The 20,553-nt window shown below is 42.2% G+C and overlaps 1 protein-coding gene across 1 annotated transcript in view; it reads left to right on the top strand.

Annotated features, from left to right (window-relative positions):
- Positions 1–20,553, top strand: part of GUCA1C (guanylate cyclase activator 1C) — a 39,209-nt gene that overhangs the window by 4,518 nt on the left and 14,138 nt on the right. The window contains 1 exon segment of the mRNA XM_055570078.1: positions 20,352–20,465. Coding sequence (XP_055426053.1) covers positions 20,352–20,465 — 114 coding nt within the window.

Below are 20,553 nucleotides of genomic sequence, written 5' to 3'. Positions count from 1 at the left end.
AAAAGTTGTGGGGATCTCAACATAAAATCAAGTCATAAAATGAGAAGAGTAAGAATTGCTCATTATCAGGTGATAGCAAGAAATGATATGCAGTTATGCACAGGAAAACAAAAAAAAAAGCCATATATTTAATTAGATCAATAAAACTATCAGCTGTCCAGAAACCCAGAGGATTTACTCTTTCAATGGAGCTCCTCTGCAGTTTTACTATTCTGGATGGAAATCATTCTAGAAGACTTTCCTATTTCCTCAAAGTGCTGGTAAACATTTTCTTGATATTAGCCATTATTATGAACATTGATTGTTACATTTATGAAATACCAAGAAGTATGTGTGCTTACTGAAGTTGCTGTGGCTAAGTTTCATAATGTCAGAAATCCTGAAAGTACATGCTTTTGTTGTGTTTGCTTTTCTATCCCTTTTCCTGCTGTCAAACATACCATACCCAGCTTTCTGATTGTTACACCAAAAAGCTTCCAATCTTTTTCTCCCCTGCCATTTCTAACTGGCTTTGGCTTGTACTCAAGCCTATAAGAATAGTGCTTAGAGTAAATAGAATCCAAAATATAGAGTATCAAGTTTATTCCTTTGGCTAATCACACTCCCTTGCAGGTTGATATTTGACACTCAGTAAACATTTTGTTGTTCAGTCACTAGGTCATGTCTGACTCTGCAGGCCCATGAACTGTAGCCCTCCAAGCTTCTCTGTCCATGGGATTTCCCAGCAAGAATACTGGAGTGGATTGCCATTTCCTCTTCCAGGGGATTTTCCCGACCCAGGGATTGAATTTTAGTAAACCAATGGGCTATGCAGAGAACAAAATTTACCAGAGTCACTAAAATGAAACTTCTGACTTTTATATTAATCTACAATTGTGAGAGTAAGGAGGAAGACTAGTGGTATACTAGGAAATGTTAACAACTAGTGTTCTGAGGGGAAGTAGCCCTGGTAACCTTTGCTGGTTTCCATAGTATAAATATGCCCACCCTGGCCAATTTCAAGCTAACAATCATTTAATACTTGGCTTGCAAATTTTCTGAAAATTTAACTGTCAGCCCCTACCAGCAGGTAGAATAAACTCCAGCACACCACTGAGATAGGTAGAAGAGTCATAGAGTTAAATCCTTGTCATTTGCTGTAACAGGAAGTAGATAAAGTCTAAAATTGATAAATCAAGACATAAGCAGAATAAGCATCTCAATTGTAAACATGTAAATAAAAGGCTAGAAAAAAAAACATAAAGTTCAAAGTTTTAAATTATGTCTTTTAATTTTAGATATGTGCATGTATGATATACATGATAAAAATAAAAATAAAAATGGATTTTTAAAACTTTAGAACAAAAAGAAATGGAATACAGATATTATTAGATTATTAAAGGTATTATTAGATTATTAAATTATTAAAGATTATTAGCCAATCTTTGTAGGTGAGGTCAGTGATGGAAATTGCTCTCCTCCAAACTAAGGTCTGTTTCTGTGCAAGGCACAACATAGATTCCTTCATTTTTACCACTAGGAATTGTCCCTTCCATTATGGGAATCCTATGGACTTGAAGCTGAGGGTGGTGGTGTTCAGTTGCTAAGTCATGTCAGACTCTTTGTAACCCCATGGACTGCAGCACACCAGGCTCCCCTATCCTTCATTATCTCCTGGAGTTTGCTCAAATTGATGTCCATTGGGTCAGTGATACTATCAAGCCATCTATCCTCTGCTGCCCCCTTCTCCTTTTGCCTTCAATTTTCTCCAGCATCAGGGTCTTTTGCAATGAGCTGGCTCTTCTCATCAGGTGGCCAAACTACTTGAGCTTTAGCTTCAGCCTGACCCAAACTTGATAGTGAGTAACTTCATCAAAACATGAAGTCTCCATTAAAATATACAACACAGTGAAATCATGTAATAAACCCACATAAGGTGAGACAGTGGGACTTAAAGTTAAGTGGGCTCCAAGGATTTACCAAGGCCACCTCCTTCCCCCCACATACACCATTGATTTGCTAGGGAGAATGAGTCTTTATCTAACAACTCCCTGCAAAAGCAAAAGATGATGGAAGGATGATGGGCATTTGAGCTGGGTCTGGGCCAGCACCAGTATTCCAAAAACATTATGAAAAATGTTATTGCTGGCTATCAGTTCCTAAGAGGCTGTGAAAGTGGTCACGGCTGCACTGTTCTTACCTGAGTATCCACATGCTTCACCTGGAGATGAATGCAAAACGCCCAGTCCCCTGGACACTGCTTCCTAAACTAGACATGAACCTGCACCCTGGGATCTAAGCATCCAGCGTGGGTGATACTGAACTTCTTAATACTTCTGCTCTGCTGAGGTCCAGGCAGAGCCTGGCAATGCAGGAGAGTTTGTGCTGCTCTTCTCCTGTTCTCCTTTCATTCCAGCTGCACTGCTTTCTTCATGCTACACCCTCAGTTTGCTCTACTTCATTTCACTGTTCTCTTTTTAAATGCAAGTGATGCATGTATTCATCCTAATGAAACAGAAGTGCAGAAATATGAAGAATAAAAATGAAAAATTAATCATGCCCTTTAAGGGGATATTTCCCAAGACGAGGCACCAAGCCCAGTGGCATAAAGTGGATGTTGAACAAACATTTACTGAGTCATTGAACAAAATAAGAAGGGAAGTGACCACTCTAGTAGCCTTGAGTCCATGGACCTCTTTCCATTCCTCTCTCGCCTTCACCCTCCCCTCTTTTCCCCGTATTTACACCAAGGAGGGCTACTGTGTCTTCCAGATTTTAAACTAGTGATCAACTGGAGTGATTATCTCAATTATCTCACAAATTTTAAATGTATTTTTTATTTGTGCAGCTGGTAAGTATTTCAGCTCACACACTTAGGCATTTAAAACATGTTGCTTTAGTTTTCCATAATTAAGTTCTATTTTCAGTCCCCATTTTACCTAGATTTCTCCCTCAACTTCTCAGGGTTGCCTATGAACCCCAAGGGGTGCCTCTAAAACTCAAGGAATTAACAGAGGGAAGAGGAGCATCTGTCCCACCCTTGTGTTTGCTGAGACAGAATCTCTCCTCATCTGCTGCTTCACGTAGAAGGTCGCTGTCTCCACACGGCTAGGCCTGATGTGTCGGATTCTCTCCCTTGGCTCGTCTCTACTCTTAGCCACAGAGGCCTGTTAGCCTGGCTCAGGATTGTCTGGCCAAACACTCATCACAGCCTTTCCTCCCAAGCTCAATATGTTCTACCCAGTAAATCACAGGTGCTTCTGAAAGTATTAGGTAGCATTAGGTAGCTCTGAAGAGCTCTGGTCATGTGTGTCTCAGCACAGAAAGAATTTAGCTGGAAGAAAAGTCACAGACAAGTGATATATTAGAATAAAGTGAGAGGGTGCTGTCTTGAGTACTTTGTGACTTACATGTTTGTAATCAAAGAAAGTGGGGAGGGGAGAAGACCTTCTTCATCATTCTTGAGTGGACATTACACTTTCATCATCAGCTTCTCCTCCTGAGCAGGGGAGTTTTCTTGTCCCTATATGGTCAAGCTAGGTTCACAAATTACTGTTTTTTATGTGTGCTGAGAGTATGTCCTAATTTACTGAGCTCACTGGGCAGGATGTGGGGCTCATGCTACAATTGTTTTATTGCTTGGGGGTATGTCTCTTGGTTCGGTTACATGGTTCTGTTGCTGAGCAAGCCTGCTTGGTTTTGTAGTTAAGCAAACTTTCTTTCTTGAATGATCATTAACTTACACGTATTAAAAAACAGAGACATCACTTTGCCAACAAAGGTCCTCCAGTAGTTATGTATGGATGTGAGAGTTGGACCGTAAAAAAGGCTAAGCACCAAAGAATTGATGCTTTCTAACTGTGGTGCTGGGGAAGACTCTTGAGAGTGCCTGGGATAGCAAGGAGATCAAACTAGTCAGTCCTAAAAGAAATCAACCTGAATATTGATTACTGGATATTGGAAGGACTGGGGATAGAGCTGAAACTCCAATGCTTTGGCCACCCTGATGCAAAGAGCCAACTCATTGGAAAAGACCCTGATGCTGGGAAAGATTGAGGGCCAGAGGAGAAGGCAGTGACAGAGGATGAGATGGTTAGATGGCATCACTGACTCAATAGACATGAGTTTGAGCAAACTCAGAGAGACAGTGAACAGGGAAACCTGGCGTGCTGCAGCCCATGGCATTGCAAAGAGTTGGATACAACTTAGCGACTGAACAACAGCAACTTATACATTTTCTATTTACAATCCCCTAATGGGATTAACTATTTAATCACCAACATTTAATCACCTACTTTGTTCCTTTATTCCTATTGCTTCTACCCTTACCTCTGCCAGCTGTACCTGGTGTGTCTCTCCTCTACCCTTCCAACTAGTCTGGACCCTCACAGAGCAGTGCCTTTCTTCCCACTGTCTTGCAACTCTCCTTTCCTTCCCTATTTGTCACTTCCCCCGCCTATGGAATTCTTATTTAACTTGAGAGCAGCCAGGAGAAACTAGAGAAACTCACTCGAATTATGTGTTCTTCCAAATCTTTGTTTATGGCATAAATTTTATGCTTTGAATCCCAAATGGCTTAAACAGTTGAAACTCAAGAGCTAAGAATGACCTCTTGATTTCTGCTTTTCTGCTGTACTGTCTTATCTCTCAGGCAGTGAATGTCTTTACTGAACGTGGGAGGGCTGAATGATGGAAGGGATTACCCGGAGCAAAGTCACATCCTTAATACACCATATTATTAATTCACTCTATTTGCAAATATTTTATTGAGCTCCTGGGAGGCATGATGTAAGGAAGGTAGGCACAAAGATGAATGGTAATTGGTCCCTGTCCTCAAAGGCGTTTACAATCTAGCCAGATGACAAATGCATCCTCATAAAAATAAAAGTGAATAAAGAATCAAAGATTGAAAGAAAAGCATAATACTTACTCTCTAGCTTCATGGTTCATGATGGGTCTTGGGACTATAGGGCTGCTTTTAAAACTTGTCCAGCCTATTCTTAGGCAACCTGACCGGGAGGGCCAGAGAGCTCTTCAATTCCATCTCAGCAGTTCAGGTAACAGGAGAAAAATCACACTCAAGTTTTGGAGGGTTGTGGAGGTGGGGGTGAGTAAGTAGGTAGAAGACATGATTTCTGTGCCCTGAAAGAGTTGATAATCTAGTGGATAAAAGTCATGTCAAAATGAAATGCCTTAAGATGAAAATAAGTCAATGTAATACAGCAAACTATAGCAGGGCTGTGCTATTTGAGGTACATTTACTGAGATCAGAAAATGCATTGAAAACCAAGTTGTGTAGTTAGGAAAGATTTTGTGGAGGCATTTTGAGATCTTCAAAGAAACGAAGAGATTGAATTATGCTAATAAAAGCTAATGCTTACTGAACATTTCCATACCAGTTACTGTCTTAAAACACATTATTATTTTATAGAATTCTCACAACAGTAACACAAGAGTAGGTACTATTTTTATCATTCCCATTTTACAGATCAGGACACTGAAGCACAGAGAGGCTAAGTAACTTGCCTAAAACTACACAGCAGAGTTGGAACGCTGACAATCTGGCACCCAAGGTTGCACTCTAAATTACTCTGGTATTTCCCACCTTTTACAAAATAGTTGAGTATTTCAACAAAGAAAACAGTCCAACTTAAAGTGTGAGGTAGAAGAGAGCCGGATCAATGAGGACCTCGCTAAAGCAGAGGGTTACTGCGGGAGCATGACTGGGGAGCACACCCTCCAGGCACCTCATCTCCACCTTGTGCTTCATGCAGCCAGCCAGTCAATTTCTGGGACTACACTGATTCTAACATCATGGCTGAGAAATGAGGCACTCAAAGCACCTAAATGCCAGGAGTGATTTGCCTGGAAAATCTCAAAGCAGAAAGCCAGCCCTCAATCCCTGTGGCTCCTGGTCCACATTCTTGCTGCTGCTGTAACACGTGTGAAGGGCAATGCATAGCCCTCAGGGCCACACCTAGGCATCTGGGTATGAAACCTTGGGCTAAATCTACTTCACCTGCCTTCTCTAATCAAGATCATTTTAAAACTTGCATTTCTCCAAGGTGCATGTAGCTTCAACAATAAGATGTTTGCCTGAGTTGTTGTCCAGGTTCTTGGAGTCAGATGTGCCTGGTTCAAGCTGAGCCCATTAATACTAGCTAGGACCACTGACTCTCCAACTAGGCATGTGTAAGTATCCACTCAGTGACCTTTGGAAGGTGTAGAGGCCCATAGCCTAGTTACGCCTGTGCAGAACGATGATGATGTACTTTTTCCCACTCACCTGTCCCTACTTCCCCACGTTCCTCACATCCCAGATCGATGACGTGCTTCTCTAGTCCTCATCCCATAAATACCCCCACCTCTGGCCTTTGAAAGAAAGATTTGAGCTCTGTTTTTCTGTCTCTTTGTTCTGCTCTTGCTGCAAATAATTCTGTTTGCCTCAAATCTAGGCATCTTGGCTTGCTGTGCTTAGGGCAAAATAAACCATAGTGGTGCCCTCCAAGCAGAGTGCCATTTTCAGCTCTCAAACTGAATCTAAGTTTCTCTGAAAGTGATCTTTTGTCAGATAGCTTCTTGAGGGCAGTGATGCAGCTGTTATCTAATAGGGTAATGGAAGTGAGCTAACAGAAGCCTGACTGCTGGTACAGAAGGAATATGGGGGAGTGGGAAATGGGCCTAAAAGGCTTGTTAGAAGCTTTGTCTCCTGTAAGACCAAGGTCTTACAAGGGAGGTATAACAGTTTCTTTGAATTTGGAATTCAAACTGTTACTAAGTCAAGGTTCGTAGGTCTTTCCCACTGCAAGAAGTTAGGAGATAAGATGTTGAGGCAAGGAATGGTGAGTTTTCAAAAAAAAAACAACAGATGAAGAAAAGGGTGGGCTAATATCCTAAGAACTATCCTAATTCAGGCTTCTCTTCTAAGGAAAAAGGGGGAGTGGGAAGGGCTTCCAGTAAAGGGAGGAAGGGGATTGCAGACCTCTTGGAGCACCACGCCCTCCTCGAAGGAAAGCATCACCTTTTTCCTCTTACTCAGAAGAGCTGGATCACAGAGCTCCAGCAAAAATTCAAGGTGTTAACAGTTACTTTTACTTTACCTCTCATCTCTGTTTACATGAAAGCTTTCTAGGCTAGCAGTGAATCTATCTTACAAGTAAGGATAGTGGGATGGGAACTTTCTTAAGGGAATTTAATGAGCTATTTGGGCACAGGAAAACATCTTTTCTCTAATGCCTAACTCCTGACATGCAGGGCTAAAGTAGTCAAATCCATAAGCTAAAGAATGAGGGAAACCATTTCAATGTGGTGTGTATTCTGTTTTGTCTCTGTTCCAAAACTATAGAGTGGTGGTTTGAGCCAGATAAACAGTCATCAGCAAAGATAATCAGAACACTAGGATAAAACAGCCAACATAAGTTCTCAGATTATGCAACCTCAAACAAATCCTGGGACTCAAAAGTGAAGGAATAGTGAGGAATTCTGAGAAACATGGCTGATTAACCTGTTTACAGGAAGAAAACTGAGGAAAAAGGGCAAGCTGTGCACAATGTGAGAGTTTACCAATAATATGTATACAATTCAAATCTTTGCTTTAATATCAAATGTCCTGACTATTCTCAATGAGCCCTTCTGTGAATCTCTTCCATCACCAGCTAGTCACCATGGGAACAGTGGGGGCAGCACCTGGGAGGGGGTGGGATTGCCCGACTCTGACCCCACTCTGACCCTTACTGCTGTGTGAATCTTGGACTAGGTTCATGACCTGTGTTAGTATTAAATTCCCAAACAGACAAAACCTATCCTGCCTATATTATCATTGCGCTTATGTGATAATGTGGGAGAAAACTTTGAAAAAATGTGTAATACAGCCCACAAAGGAGGGTATGCTTATCTGGAAAATGCAGGTGTGCATGCTAAGTCACTTCAGTCATGTCTTACTCTTTGCGACCCCATGGACTGTAGTCTGCCAGGCTCCTCTGTCCATGGGATTTTCCAGGCAAGAATACTGGTGTGGGTTACCATGTCCCCTTCCAGGGAATCTTCCTGACCCAGGGATCAAACCTGAGTATCCTACATCTCTTGCGTTGGCAGGTGGGTTCTTTACCAGTAGCACCACCTGGGAAGCTGGTAAAATGCAGTTAACACTGACCTCAGCCTCCACAGAGATTCTCTCCTTGTTATAGAGCTCAAATTATATTTCCAAATGAGACATGTCTAGAAGTACAGCGGTTGCTTTCCTCCAATTTCTTGTCTTTTATTGATCTGAGTGCATCAGACATTCAGTCGTGCTGTTGGGGGCAACGCTGGCCCCATGCAATGATTGCCAGTCACAGAATGCAATTAATTACATGCGAATCATCCGAGGTTTTACTGTCTTGTCTAACCCAGGATACCTGAAAGGAAGCCCTAGCTCTACTCAAAATTCAGAAGTGACCTTTGGCTGTCTGAGTTCTTAGTCTCTCTTCATGTGAGAGCTCTTAAAAATTGCAACAAGCAACCTGGCTTTTAACTCGTGTCATAATTGCTGCTGATCATTACTCCCCTGGCTGCCCTGCAGACTATAACACTGTATCTGGTTGTCTGGCCTATAATAAGGTGACCGCAATTACTGCCACTATTCATAAGACATACTTACTTGAAACATGACCATTTATTAGATTGTAAACAATTAGGCCACAGTCTCTTAAGGGTGAAAAGACCAAGGCTACTAACTTTAGAACTACAAGCATAGGCATTCTTAGGAAGCATTTGCGGGGGATTAATAAAAAATCTCACTTGTTTAGCACTTCATAATTTACAAAGCATTTTCATATATACCACCAATTGTCAACATTTTGGCTGAGCCTCTCAGACTTTCACCCATTAAACTATACCTGCTGATGTAGATTTAAGCTGTTGTAACTCATATTTTAACAAAACCTGCTGGATCTCAATTCTGGCTAAATAACTAAAGTGCAACTGAGTAGGACCCTATGGGACCTTCCCAGGAAAGACCACCTCCTGGCCTCTGCTTATAGAAAACTTAGCTTCTGAGGCCTTCCCCAAATTCCAAAGAGCAAATTTTATCAGAAAAGTGAGAAAATGCAGAAACAAAGGAAAACAACCAAGCAAGACAGTAATAATAGCTTAGCCATTAAACACAATCAAGGACCTTTAGTTCTTCCTGAGTCTCCATACCCTTGAGCTGTTTGCAGATACTGAAACCCTCACCAGGTGGAAGAAGTTAAACTGCATGCTGACCACAAGCACTTAGATCCCAAATTGGTTGGAACCAGGAGGTTGATGTTGACTCCTGGCTAATTAGACTGTCCTTGAGCTGATCATTCACCCTGCAAACCTCTCGCTCACTCTGTCTTTAATAAACCTTTCCCTGAAACCACTGGGGACTTGGGGGTCTTTTGAGCATTAGAGGCGAATACTCCCTGATCAGCCTTGCAAACAAATGCCGCACTTTCCTTCACCACAATCCGGCATCAGTAGATCAGCTCTACTGTATACAGGTGAGTAGACACAAGTTTGATTCGGAACAGAAGCACCTGGGGATATTAATACCAGGGACTGAGTCTCCACCTCAGTCCAACTAAGTCAAAATTGTTCATGCTGCCAGATGATTCAAATGTGTAGCCGGCACTGATATACCAGAAAAGCCACAGAGTGACAGAAAACTGGCTTCTCGGCCAATTTCTGCCCCCAACAAAGAACTGTGTACCATGGATACATATAAAAGGGGGATTCTGGGCCCCAAACTAATAATTCAGAAGCAGTTCCTCTGACCTTTTAGTTACAATTATAATAAGAATATAAAATGCCCAGAATATACTACATACTTACACCATCTAGTCCGCCATTGTCCCATCCCCTATTACCTCTCCTATTTACTAAAGAGGAGAAGGCGATGGCACCCCACTCCAGTACTCTTGCCTGGAAAATCCCACGGACAGAGGAGCCTGGTGGGCTGCAGTCCATGGGGTCGCTAAGAGTCGGACATGACTAGGCGACTTCACTTTCACTTTTCACTTTCATGCATTGGAGAAGGAAATGGCAACCCACTCCAGTGTTCTTCTTTGGAGGATCCCAGGGACAGGGGAGCCTAGTGGGCTGCCGTCTGTGGGGTCACACAGAGTCAGACACGACTGAAGTGACGTCAGTTCAGTTCAGTCGCTCAGTCGTGTCTGACTCTTTGTGACCCCATGAATCGCAGCACGCCAGGCCTCTCTGTCCATCACCAACTCCCGGACTTTACTCAAATTCATGTCCATCAAGTCGGTGATGCCATCCAGCCATCTCATCCTCTCTTGTGCCCTTCTCCTCCTGCCCCCAATCCCTCCCAGGATCAGGGTCTTTTCCAATGATTCAACTCTTCGATGAGGTGGCCAAAGTACTGGAGTTTCAGCTTTAGCGTCAGTCCTTACATGAACACCCAGGACTGATATCCTTTAGGATGGATTGGTTGGATCCCCTTGCAGTCCAAAAGACTCTCAAGAGTCTTCTCCAACACCACAGTTCAAAAGCATCAGTTCTTTCGCACTCAGCTTTCTTCACAGTCCAACTCTCACATCCATACATGACCACAGGAAAAACCATAGCCTTGACTAGATGGACATTTGTTGGCAAAATAATGTCTCTGCTTTTGAATATGCTGTCTAGGTTGGTCATAACTTTCCTTCCAAGGAATAAACGTCTTTTAATTTCATGGCTGCAGTCACCATCTGCAGTGATTTTGGAGCCCCCCAGAAATAAAGTCAGCCACTGTTTCCACTGTTTCCTCATCTATTTCCCATGAAGTGATGGGACCAGATGCCATGATCTTAGTTTTCTGAATGTTGAGCTTTAAGCCCACTTTTTCACTCTCCTCTTTCACTTTCATCAAGAGGCTTTTGAGTTCCTCTTCACTTTCTGCCATAAGGGTGGTGTCATCTGCATATCTGAGGTTATTGATATTTCTCCCGGCAATCTTGATTCCAGCTTGTGCTTCTTCCAGCCCAGTGTTTCTCATGATGTACTCTGCATAGAAGTTAAATAAGCAGGGTGACAATATACAGCCTTGATGTACTCCTTTTCCTATTTGGAACCAGTCTGTTGTTCCATGTCCAGTTCTAACTGTTGCTTCCTGACCTGCATATAGGTTTCTCAAGAGGCATGTCAGGTGGTCTGGTATTCCCATCTCTTGAAGAATTTCCCACAGTTTATTGTGATCCACACAGTCAAAGGCTTTGGCATAGTCAATAAAGCAGAAATAGATGTTTTTTTCTAGAACTCTCTTGCTTTTTCCATGATCCAGCAAGTGTTGGCAATTTGATCTCTGGTTCCTCTACCTTTTCTAAAACCAGCTTGAACATCTGGAAGTTCATGTTTCACGTATTGCTGAAGCCTGGCTTGGAGAATTCTAAGCATTACTTTACTAGCGTGTGAGATGAGTGCAATTGTGCGGTAGTTTGAGCAGTCTTTGGCTTTGCCTTTCTTTGGGATTGGAATGAAAACTGCCCTTTTCCAGTCCTGTGGCCACTGCTGAGTTTTCCAAATTTGCTGGCATATTGAGTGCAGCACTTTCACAGCATCATCTTTTAGGATTTGAAATAGCTCAACTGCGATTCTGTCACCTCCACTAGCTTTGTTCATAGTGATGTTTTCTAAGGCCCACTTGACTTCAGATTCCAGGATGTCTGGCTCTAGGAGAGTGATCACACCATCGTGATTATCAGGGTTGTGAAGATCTTTTTTCTACAGTTCTTCTGTGTATTCTTGCCACCTCTTCTTAATATCTTCTGTTTCTGTTAGGTCCATACCATTTCTGCCCTTTATCGAGCCCATCTTTGTATAACATGTTCCCTTGGTATCTCTAATTTTCTTGAAGAGATCTCTAGTCTTTCCCATTCTGTTGTTTTCCTCTATTTCTTTGCATTGATCACTGAGGAAGGCTTTCTTATCTCGCCTTGCTATTCTTTGGAACTCTGCATTCAGATGCTTACATCTTTCCTTTTCTCCTTTGCTTTTTGCTTCTTTTCTTTTCACAGCTATTTGTAAGGCCTCCTCAGATAGCCATTTTGCTTTTTTGCATTTCTTTTTCTTGGGGATGGTCTTGATCCCTGTCTCCTGTATAATGCCACTTAGCAGTCATTAAAGAGCAAGCATCCAACTCTTCCAGGAGAAATAATGCAGTCTTGAGAGACAGGCTGACTGAATTAGGGTGAGCCTGCTGCTAAGTTGCTTCAGTTGTGTCCAACTCTGTGCGACCCCACAGACGGCAGCCCACCAGGCTCTGCCGTCCCTGGGATTCTCCAGGCAAGAATGCTGGAGTGGGTTGCCATTTCCTTCTCCAATGCATGAAAGTGAAAGTGAAGTCACTCAGTAAGTGTCCGACTCTTCGTGACCCCATGGACTACAGCCTACCAGGCTCCTCCATCCATGGGATTTTCCAGGCAACAGTACTGGAGTGGGTTGCCATTGCCTTCTCTGAGGGTGAGCCTAGATTTTATCTATTGTAATATTGGTTTAAGGAGACTGATGCTGATAAGAAACCCACATTAGCTACTTGAAGTCCTTGCAAAAGGCAGCTATTGTAATCTGGCATGAGTCTTCCATACTTAGCTCCAGAAGTGATCAAACCTGGACAATGGTCTTGCCTTCCGTGAAGTGCATATGAGACCGGCTTTCAAGTTATGGGGTAGGGCACGCTGAGCTGGCGGCTTTCCAGGGGCAGATGTGACCATCTGGATATCCAGCTTCTGGATATCCAGGAAGCCTATGAACACCAGGAGCTAGTTTGAGAAGACGTTTGTCCCAGAATCCTCAAATCTTGTACAGTGGTGACCAAGTCAACAACAATTAAGTCTGATCTGCATAACAATCACATTATAGAATTCATTTCCCAGGCCAGCATATTTTCATTTTAGAGAGGTGAGCCTCCCCAGGATATTCCAGCAATTCCTTGGCTGAAAGAGGTTTTGTTTGCTGTTAGAAGTCAGTAGGTGAAAATGAGCTAGGTCATAAATGCTGAACATCAAGTTTCCTTTACAGATTTAAAAAATTCACAAAAGTATTTTTTAAAGCATTCACAGGTACTTGATGTGACAGAGATAGTGCTTATTACCTACTTTCTTTTCAGTTCCTAAAATGCCAGTTAAGTATCACTGACAGTTGTTGATTCACTTTATAATGTGCTTATCACTTGCTCTCTGGGTTTCCTTCTGACCATCTGAGGAACCATTTTCAGGCAGAAATTTCAATTCATATGTTGCTACTGGCCTGCCACAGCTGGCAAAATGTCACTGAAGTGTCACATGTAAAAGAATGAAAACATCTCACTGTCTCCAGGTTAGGGACCGTGACGATTCACAAATTTCTCAGATAGTGATTCTGTGAAAAATAATAGAAAGTCAATGCTGTGGGAGGAAATAAGTCTTAATCTGGGCTAAAAGTTTGGATTTTTGCTGGATTTGGATTATTTTCCTGACTATGAGGGTGTGTGTGCGCATGCTGAGTTGCTTCAGTTGGGTCTGACTCTTTGCAACCCCATGGACTGTAGCCCACTAGGCTACATGGGATTCTCCAGGCAAGAATACTGGAGTGGGTTGCCATGCCCTTCTCCAGGAGAACTTACTGACCCAGGGATTGAGGTTCTTTACCACTGATGCCACCTGGGAAGCCCACTCAGCATGAACAAAGGTGGCTTTATAGCTAGTTATAATAAGTCATTTCTATTTCCATGATAATGTTACTAGAACTGAGATGTTGTGCTTCTTGGTTAATACTGTTAGGGCCTTGTTAGGGTTAAATGAGCCCATATGTGTAAAGCACAATCCTAGTCCTAAATGTATAACAAGGATTCCATCACCAACAACTGTCACTGCTGTCATGGTTAATATTACTAGTCCAGCTCATTTATCATCTGAAATGAAGGACTGTTTCCAGAGCTGAAATTTCATGATTTTGAATCAATGAAATGAAGCCAAATTTTTGTAATATTATCCAGCTCATAAATTCATGGTTCTGTCATTGGGACAAAACCCTGAAGAGAATGTCTCTGAAATACACTAAGATAAATTTCAATATCTGTATCTCAAGATCACTGAAGCAAAGAGAGTGACGGGACCATATTGAACCTCTCAGATGATATCGACAGTGAGATTTTACTCAAAAGCTTTAGAAGTTTCCCTGTTGGCTTAGAGGGTAAAGCGTCTGCCTGCAAGGCGGAAGACCTGGGTTCGATCCCTGGGTCAGGAAGACACCCTGGAGAAGGAAATGGCAATCCACTCTGGTACTCTTGCCTGGAAAACCCCATGGATGGAGAAGCCTGGTGCAGGCTACAGTCCATGGGGTCACAAAGAGTCGTACACAACTGAGTGACTTCACTTTCACTTTCACTTTAGAAGGTGGGCGGAATGGAGGAGTGAGAGTTTTAATGCAGGTGGGAGGCCCCAAAGAGGGGGAAATGATGAGCCAAAGCAAGGACCAACTCCACAGTCATAAAGGAAGGCTCTAGTTTCCTAGCCAAGAGCATGGGTGAGGACTAAAGAGGGTCAGCTGGAAGAGAACTGGTGCATGTACTGATTCATCTCATTGGCCCTCCTGGAGGGAGAATATTCCTGGGGGAAGCCATAAGCAGTGAGAGGCTGTTGTCTATGGGGGTACATATGTGTGTGTGCTCACTCAGTCATGTGTGATTCTCTGTGACACCATAGATTCTAGCCTGCCAGGCTCTTCTGTCCATGGAATTCTCCAGGCAAGAATACTGGAGTGAGTTGCCATTTTTTTCTCCAGGGATCTTCCCGACCCAGGGATTGAACCTGTGTCTCCTGCATTGGCAGGCAGATTCTTTACACTGAGCCACCTGGGAAGGCCCTTTTATCTGTAGGGTGCTGGAGGCTAAACTGTGGGCCAGGAGGGAGGGGCCAAGAATTCCAGAATGGACAGAAGTGTTCATCAAACCTGGATGCAGGAAGGGGCTGGAGGATGAACGTCTCCTGTCCTGCTTAGCCAGGTGGCTATAGTGGCAGAGTGAGGGAGGGCCAACAATAGAGGCTCAAGTCTCCCTGAGGTTAAATGGCTTAGAGGACATGGCCAGCTTTACCTTGGGCAGTACCAGGTCTGAAGGAAACACAGCATCTTCAGACACTGAGTTACCTTGCCTTACACACTTGCACTACCAAGTTGTTCACACATACACGTCCACAACAACCCACTGCATTGAACCTGTCCCATCTATTCCAGAAAGAGAATTCAGTTTTAATAAATTGAGGGCAATATTGCATGATATGAAGGAAAGTCTTAGAGTAAGCTCGTGCTCAGTTGCTTCGGTCGTGTCTGATTCTGTGAGTCCACAGCTGTAGCCCACCAGGCGCCTCTGTCCATGGGATTCTCCAGGCAAGAATACTGGAGTGGGTTGCCATTTCCTTCTCCAGGGGATCTTCCCAGTGCAGGGATCAAACCCACATCTCCTGCGTTTCCTACATTGCGGTGGATTCTTTACCACTGAGCCACTGGGGAAACCCAAGTAAGGCTGACTAGCTCTTAAATCTTGGATCCACCCACATTCCAGTTTTGCTGCTTTAGATGGTTTATTTAAACTCTGAAAATCAGTTTTCTTTTCTGTAAAATAAGAATAATGCTACCTGTAAGGCTGTTGTTAGAATGAGAGAGAATGCATGGAGAGCGACCAGCATGGGGCTTGGGATGTGGGCCTCCCCCATACTGCTTCCTAAAATATACTAACGGTTGTTCTTTCACTTAATAATAAATCAGTTATTTTCATGTGCATATCAGCTTTAACTTTCTACCTTCATTTCAAATTGATCCTACTTTTAAAACAACTGATTTATGGCAGGTTGTGAATATCACCTGGAGATCATATTCCCCCTGAATATTTTCTATTGAGCAGAAGTTGTACTACTTGACTTTGTTTCCCTTGTTTTTATCATATACTTCTAAAATTTAACCTCCTGGGGGAAAATCTTTTTCTTAAACTTTCTTTATAGATGTAAAAAGTGTGCCTTAGTTTCTGAGGCACACACATTTTAGAGAGACCATGAGAAAGCTTGTTTCCACATATTTCTCTTCCCCTCATTTGAACACCCTCTACAAAACAACACAGTAATGGAACCAAACTCCCTTAGGAAACAGAAATTTATGCTTCCATATCTTGACCCCCATTTAACTCTTCCCTGTAATCTACTCCATCCTAAGAACATGATGTATAAATCTATAAATGTTTTGGGAGTAAAACTGTGAATAGGCTCTCAAACTCTCCTGAGGCTCACCAGATGGCTTTGTCTTCATCCAATTTCCACCCCACCCTTCAACCTCAAAAGAAGATCCTTCCCTTACCAAACTCACTTTTTACAGTTTTGTGATTCAGAATTATGAGAAATTGGAATAAAAGAATGAAATTTTCTCATGGTAGGGCAGGCATGTGAAGGAATGGGGCAGTGGAGACTGCTGAAGATGGAGCATCAGGATTCACGTGGAGGAGCAGATGGGAGAGGGAGGGGGTGTTGTGCAGAAACCTATAAATGTCTTGCAAGTCACGTTCCAGAAATGAAAGACTTGCTGTTATTTTGAAATTAATTTTTGGCTAGACTGTACTCATGACTCATTCTGAGGCTGAAGCTTGTGGGTCATAATTTTTCTAATTAGTTTGAATAAAGGTTTATAAATTCGTGTGAGAGTAAGCCACAATTACAGAGCCACCTGGAAAGTTGTTAGATGTTAACATTGTCTACAATGATAGACATGGATAAGAAAAACAGCATAGGTCCGTGATTCCCAAATCTTAGGATATATAAGACATTACCTGAGGAACATCTTAAACTGCAGCTTCTTGGACTCCATCCCAAGTAGTTTTGATGTTCTTGTTCAGGTTTATGTCTAGGAATCTGTATTTTGATGTCCACACTTGATTCTGACATAGAATATATGAACCCCTTTCTGGCTCAAGGCCAATGTCAGACTTCTTCATACAGTTCTATGTGCCGTGGGGGCTCCCATAGTTCAACCACAGAAATACAAGTTTTCTTTGGGGTTGCCCCGAAGAAAAGCTGGTTTGGACATTACCTATTGCATTCCTCCTAGTATCTTGCCTTTTCTGTAGTTCCTTTTTCCCCTCTCACCCATCCTAAATCTATAGATCAATTGAAGACAAGATTTGTTCTTTTTTACAGAACAAGCATTTTACTTAATGCCCTCTCCAAGATGAACACAAACGATTAAATTACATTCACCAGAATTGTCTCACCAATGCAAATTTATACAAAATTTTAATGGGATGAAAATTGGAAAGGGATATCTGACTGCAGATTGTGAGAATTAATTTGCCAGACCACATAACAGAATGCTCCAGTGAAAACAGGAAATGTTTTGCTTGCAGGAGCCTTTGAAAGAGGCCGCACTTGTTTAAGTAAAAAGGTCTCCTCACCCATAACCATCGACTTTGATTGTAGATGAGCCAGATTGCCCATTTTAAAACCACACAATGAAAATACTTTTGCTTGTCTCCTGGTAGAGGTTGCCTAGAACTTTAGAAGCCTGGATAAGAAAATGTGTTAGGACCACCCACCCACTGTGCCTTATCATAAAATACAAAATGTTCTAAAGACAACATTGTTCAATCTACCTTGTTGTCATCCATCATGCCCAGGTGACACTGAAAATTGTGATCACTGAAGCAAGACTCGTAAAATGAATCATCACAAAATATCATAAAATATAAAGTTTTATGGAAATACTGGAGTATCCACCTTATAACAAACCAGCTCAGTCTTCACAGGGAAGATGCTTCTGTGACCTTTTGGTAAAAATACACAATAACTACCCAGGAAATGACCGCATTGATTGGTCAGCCCTGGAGACACAGGAACAAGACCCAGAAGCAGATGCACCTGTGGTTAGACACCGTATCACCCACCTTCTATTCTCCACACCTGCCAGTCCTGTTTCTGAAAAATAATGGCTGTGTCCCACCAAATCTGGAGATGATATCTTGATGTCACCTTACATTTCAACTCTCTAATAATTTCCCTTGTCCCAGCCACAGCTCTGCTAGGGATTGACAAGTGAAGTGGAAGTGAGCAGTAGGAAAAGCAGGTGGAAGAAAGGTAAAACCATGTAATGTTTTGGGTACATTTGAGCTGACTTCTTTTAGGACACTTCTGCTCTTGGGAAACCTATATGCAGGTCAGGAAGCAACAGTTAGAACTGGACATTGAACAACAGACTGGTTCCAAATAGGAAAAGGAGTACATCAAGGCTGTATATTGTCACCCTGCCTATTTAACTTATATGCAGGGTACAGCATGAGAAACACTGGGCTGGAAGAAGCTTAAGCTGGAATCAAGATTGCCGGGAGAAATATCAATAACCTCAGATATGCAGATGACACCACCCTTATGGCAGAAAGTGAAGAGGAACTAAAAAGCCTTTTGATGAAAGTAAAAGAGGAGAGTGAAAAAGTTGGCTTAAAGCTCAACATTCAGAAAACAAAGATCATGGCATCTGGTCCCATCACTTCATGGGAAATAGATGGGGAAACAGTGGACACAGTGCCAGAGTTTATTTTTCTGGGCTCCAAAATCACTGCAGATGGTGATTGCAGCCATGAAATTAAAAAACGCTTACTCCTTGGAAGGAAAGTTATGACCAACCTAGATAGCATATTCAAAAGCAGAGACATTACTTTGCCAACAAAGGTTCGTCTAGTCAAGGCTATGGTTTTTCCAGTAGTTCATGTATGGATGTGAGAGTTGGACTGTAAAGAAAGCTGAGCACCGAAGAATTGATGCTTTTGAACTGTGGTGTTGGAGAAGACTCTTGAGAGTCCCTTGGACTGCAAGGAGATCCAACCAATCCATTCTAAAGGAGATCAGTCCTGGGTGTTCTTTGAAAGGAATGATGCTAAAGCTGAAACTCTAGTACCTTGGCCACCTCATCGAAGAGCTGACTCATTGGAAAAGGCTCTGATGCTGGGAGGGATTGGGGGCAGGAGGAGAAGGGGATGACAGAGGATGAGATGGCTGGATGGCATCACTGACTCGATGGACCTGAGTTTGAGTGAACTCTGGGAGTTGATGATGGACAGGGAGGCCTGGCATGCTGCAGTTCATGGGGTCACAAAGAGTCGGACACAACTGTGTGACTGAATTGAACTGATGGTTGATTCAAATTGTTGTACAACAGAAACTAAAACAACATTGTAAAATCAATAATAAAAATGACTGAATTAACTTGAAAACATTTAATGTGGGAATCTCAAAAAAGCCATTAACCAACCAAACAGGCTTTGCTTTACATCCATAAACACTGGTGGGTTCTCAGTTTTCTTAGACTTGGTAGAATTAAGTCTCAAGTCTTAAAGACTCAAGCACATCACTTTATAGACCAGTAAGCCTAAAGTCCTTTATTTCCAAGGAAAAAGGATACTTTGTCATGTCCTGTTTTTGTAAATAGAATTTGACATCCCAAATATTCCAAAAAGAATCAGCTGATAGCATCTTTTCCTGGACTGAAGATGCTGCCCATCAGCAGCTGAAAGCACATGGAAAAACAGAATGGCCTAACACCTCCCCTAGAGCTGGCCACCTTTTTTAAAATAGTCGAGCATTTGGCTGAGCAAGGTTTAAAGTATATGATTCTAAGAATGGCACAGGATGCTTTTCAACTGGGAATGTTTTACCAATTTAAAACAGGATGAGGGGAACTACCTAAACTTGCACCCCTTAATCTTTTCTAAGATTTAACACAACAAAATCTTTTTAAAAAATTAATTTTGATTCATACTGAAAATGTTGGGATTAAAAGGAATCCTGCAGATTAGCAGCCCAAAAACTTCAACCGGTTTCTCTAAAACAGTAGGGAATTTAGCTACATACTGGATGTTTCCCTGTAATTGAAAATTGGCACCTGGTCTTCTCCCTGAGTGGAGGCAAAAACCTGAAGGTATTCAGAAGAAACCACTGTAGGGTGTTCTCTGTGAGAACTCAGCCTTCCATCATGGCATTTCAGACTCTTTTTTGTCATAGGAAGTAAACATTTTCAGAACTTTCCTGGTGTTAAGGTGGTTAAGACTCCACACTTTCACTGTAGCGGGGTACAGATTCAATCTCTGGTTAGGGAACTAAGATCCCATGTGCTGCACTTGGCCAAAGAAAAGAAAAAGTGTACCTTTTCTCTGAAAATGTTCTCACTTATTTATAATTATTTGTCTCTATACACCTTACACCAGTTGTTTTTAATAAAGTTCCAGGGAATAGTTTCATGCCACAATCTCATGAGTTGTATTATATTGTACTGAAGGTCCTGCTCATGAATGATGACTTCACAAATAAAAAATAATTGGCCTTCTTAAATATTTATTTCCCTTTCTACCTTGCTTTCCATAGGATGGATTTATTGACTTAAGAGCTTATTGCTGCTGTAAATCCAGTAGTACAAGAAAAATGAAGCAAAAATTAAAGTGGTATTTTGAGCAATATGATGTCATCGGAAATGGTTCTGTTGTCTAAAGGGAACATCTTCGTGGTAAGTGAAGTAGTGAGGCATCCTTTGCAGGACACTCTAGCGTTAACTCCATCTTCCTCCCTG

This window comes from Bubalus kerabau, chromosome 2 (assembly GCF_029407905.1).
Source record: "Bubalus kerabau isolate K-KA32 ecotype Philippines breed swamp buffalo chromosome 2, PCC_UOA_SB_1v2, whole genome shotgun sequence".
NCBI lineage: Eukaryota > Metazoa > Chordata > Mammalia > Artiodactyla > Bovidae > Bubalus > Bubalus kerabau.
Note: the sequence above shows the minus strand (reverse complement) of the source record. Positions and strands in the feature narration are given on the sequence as shown.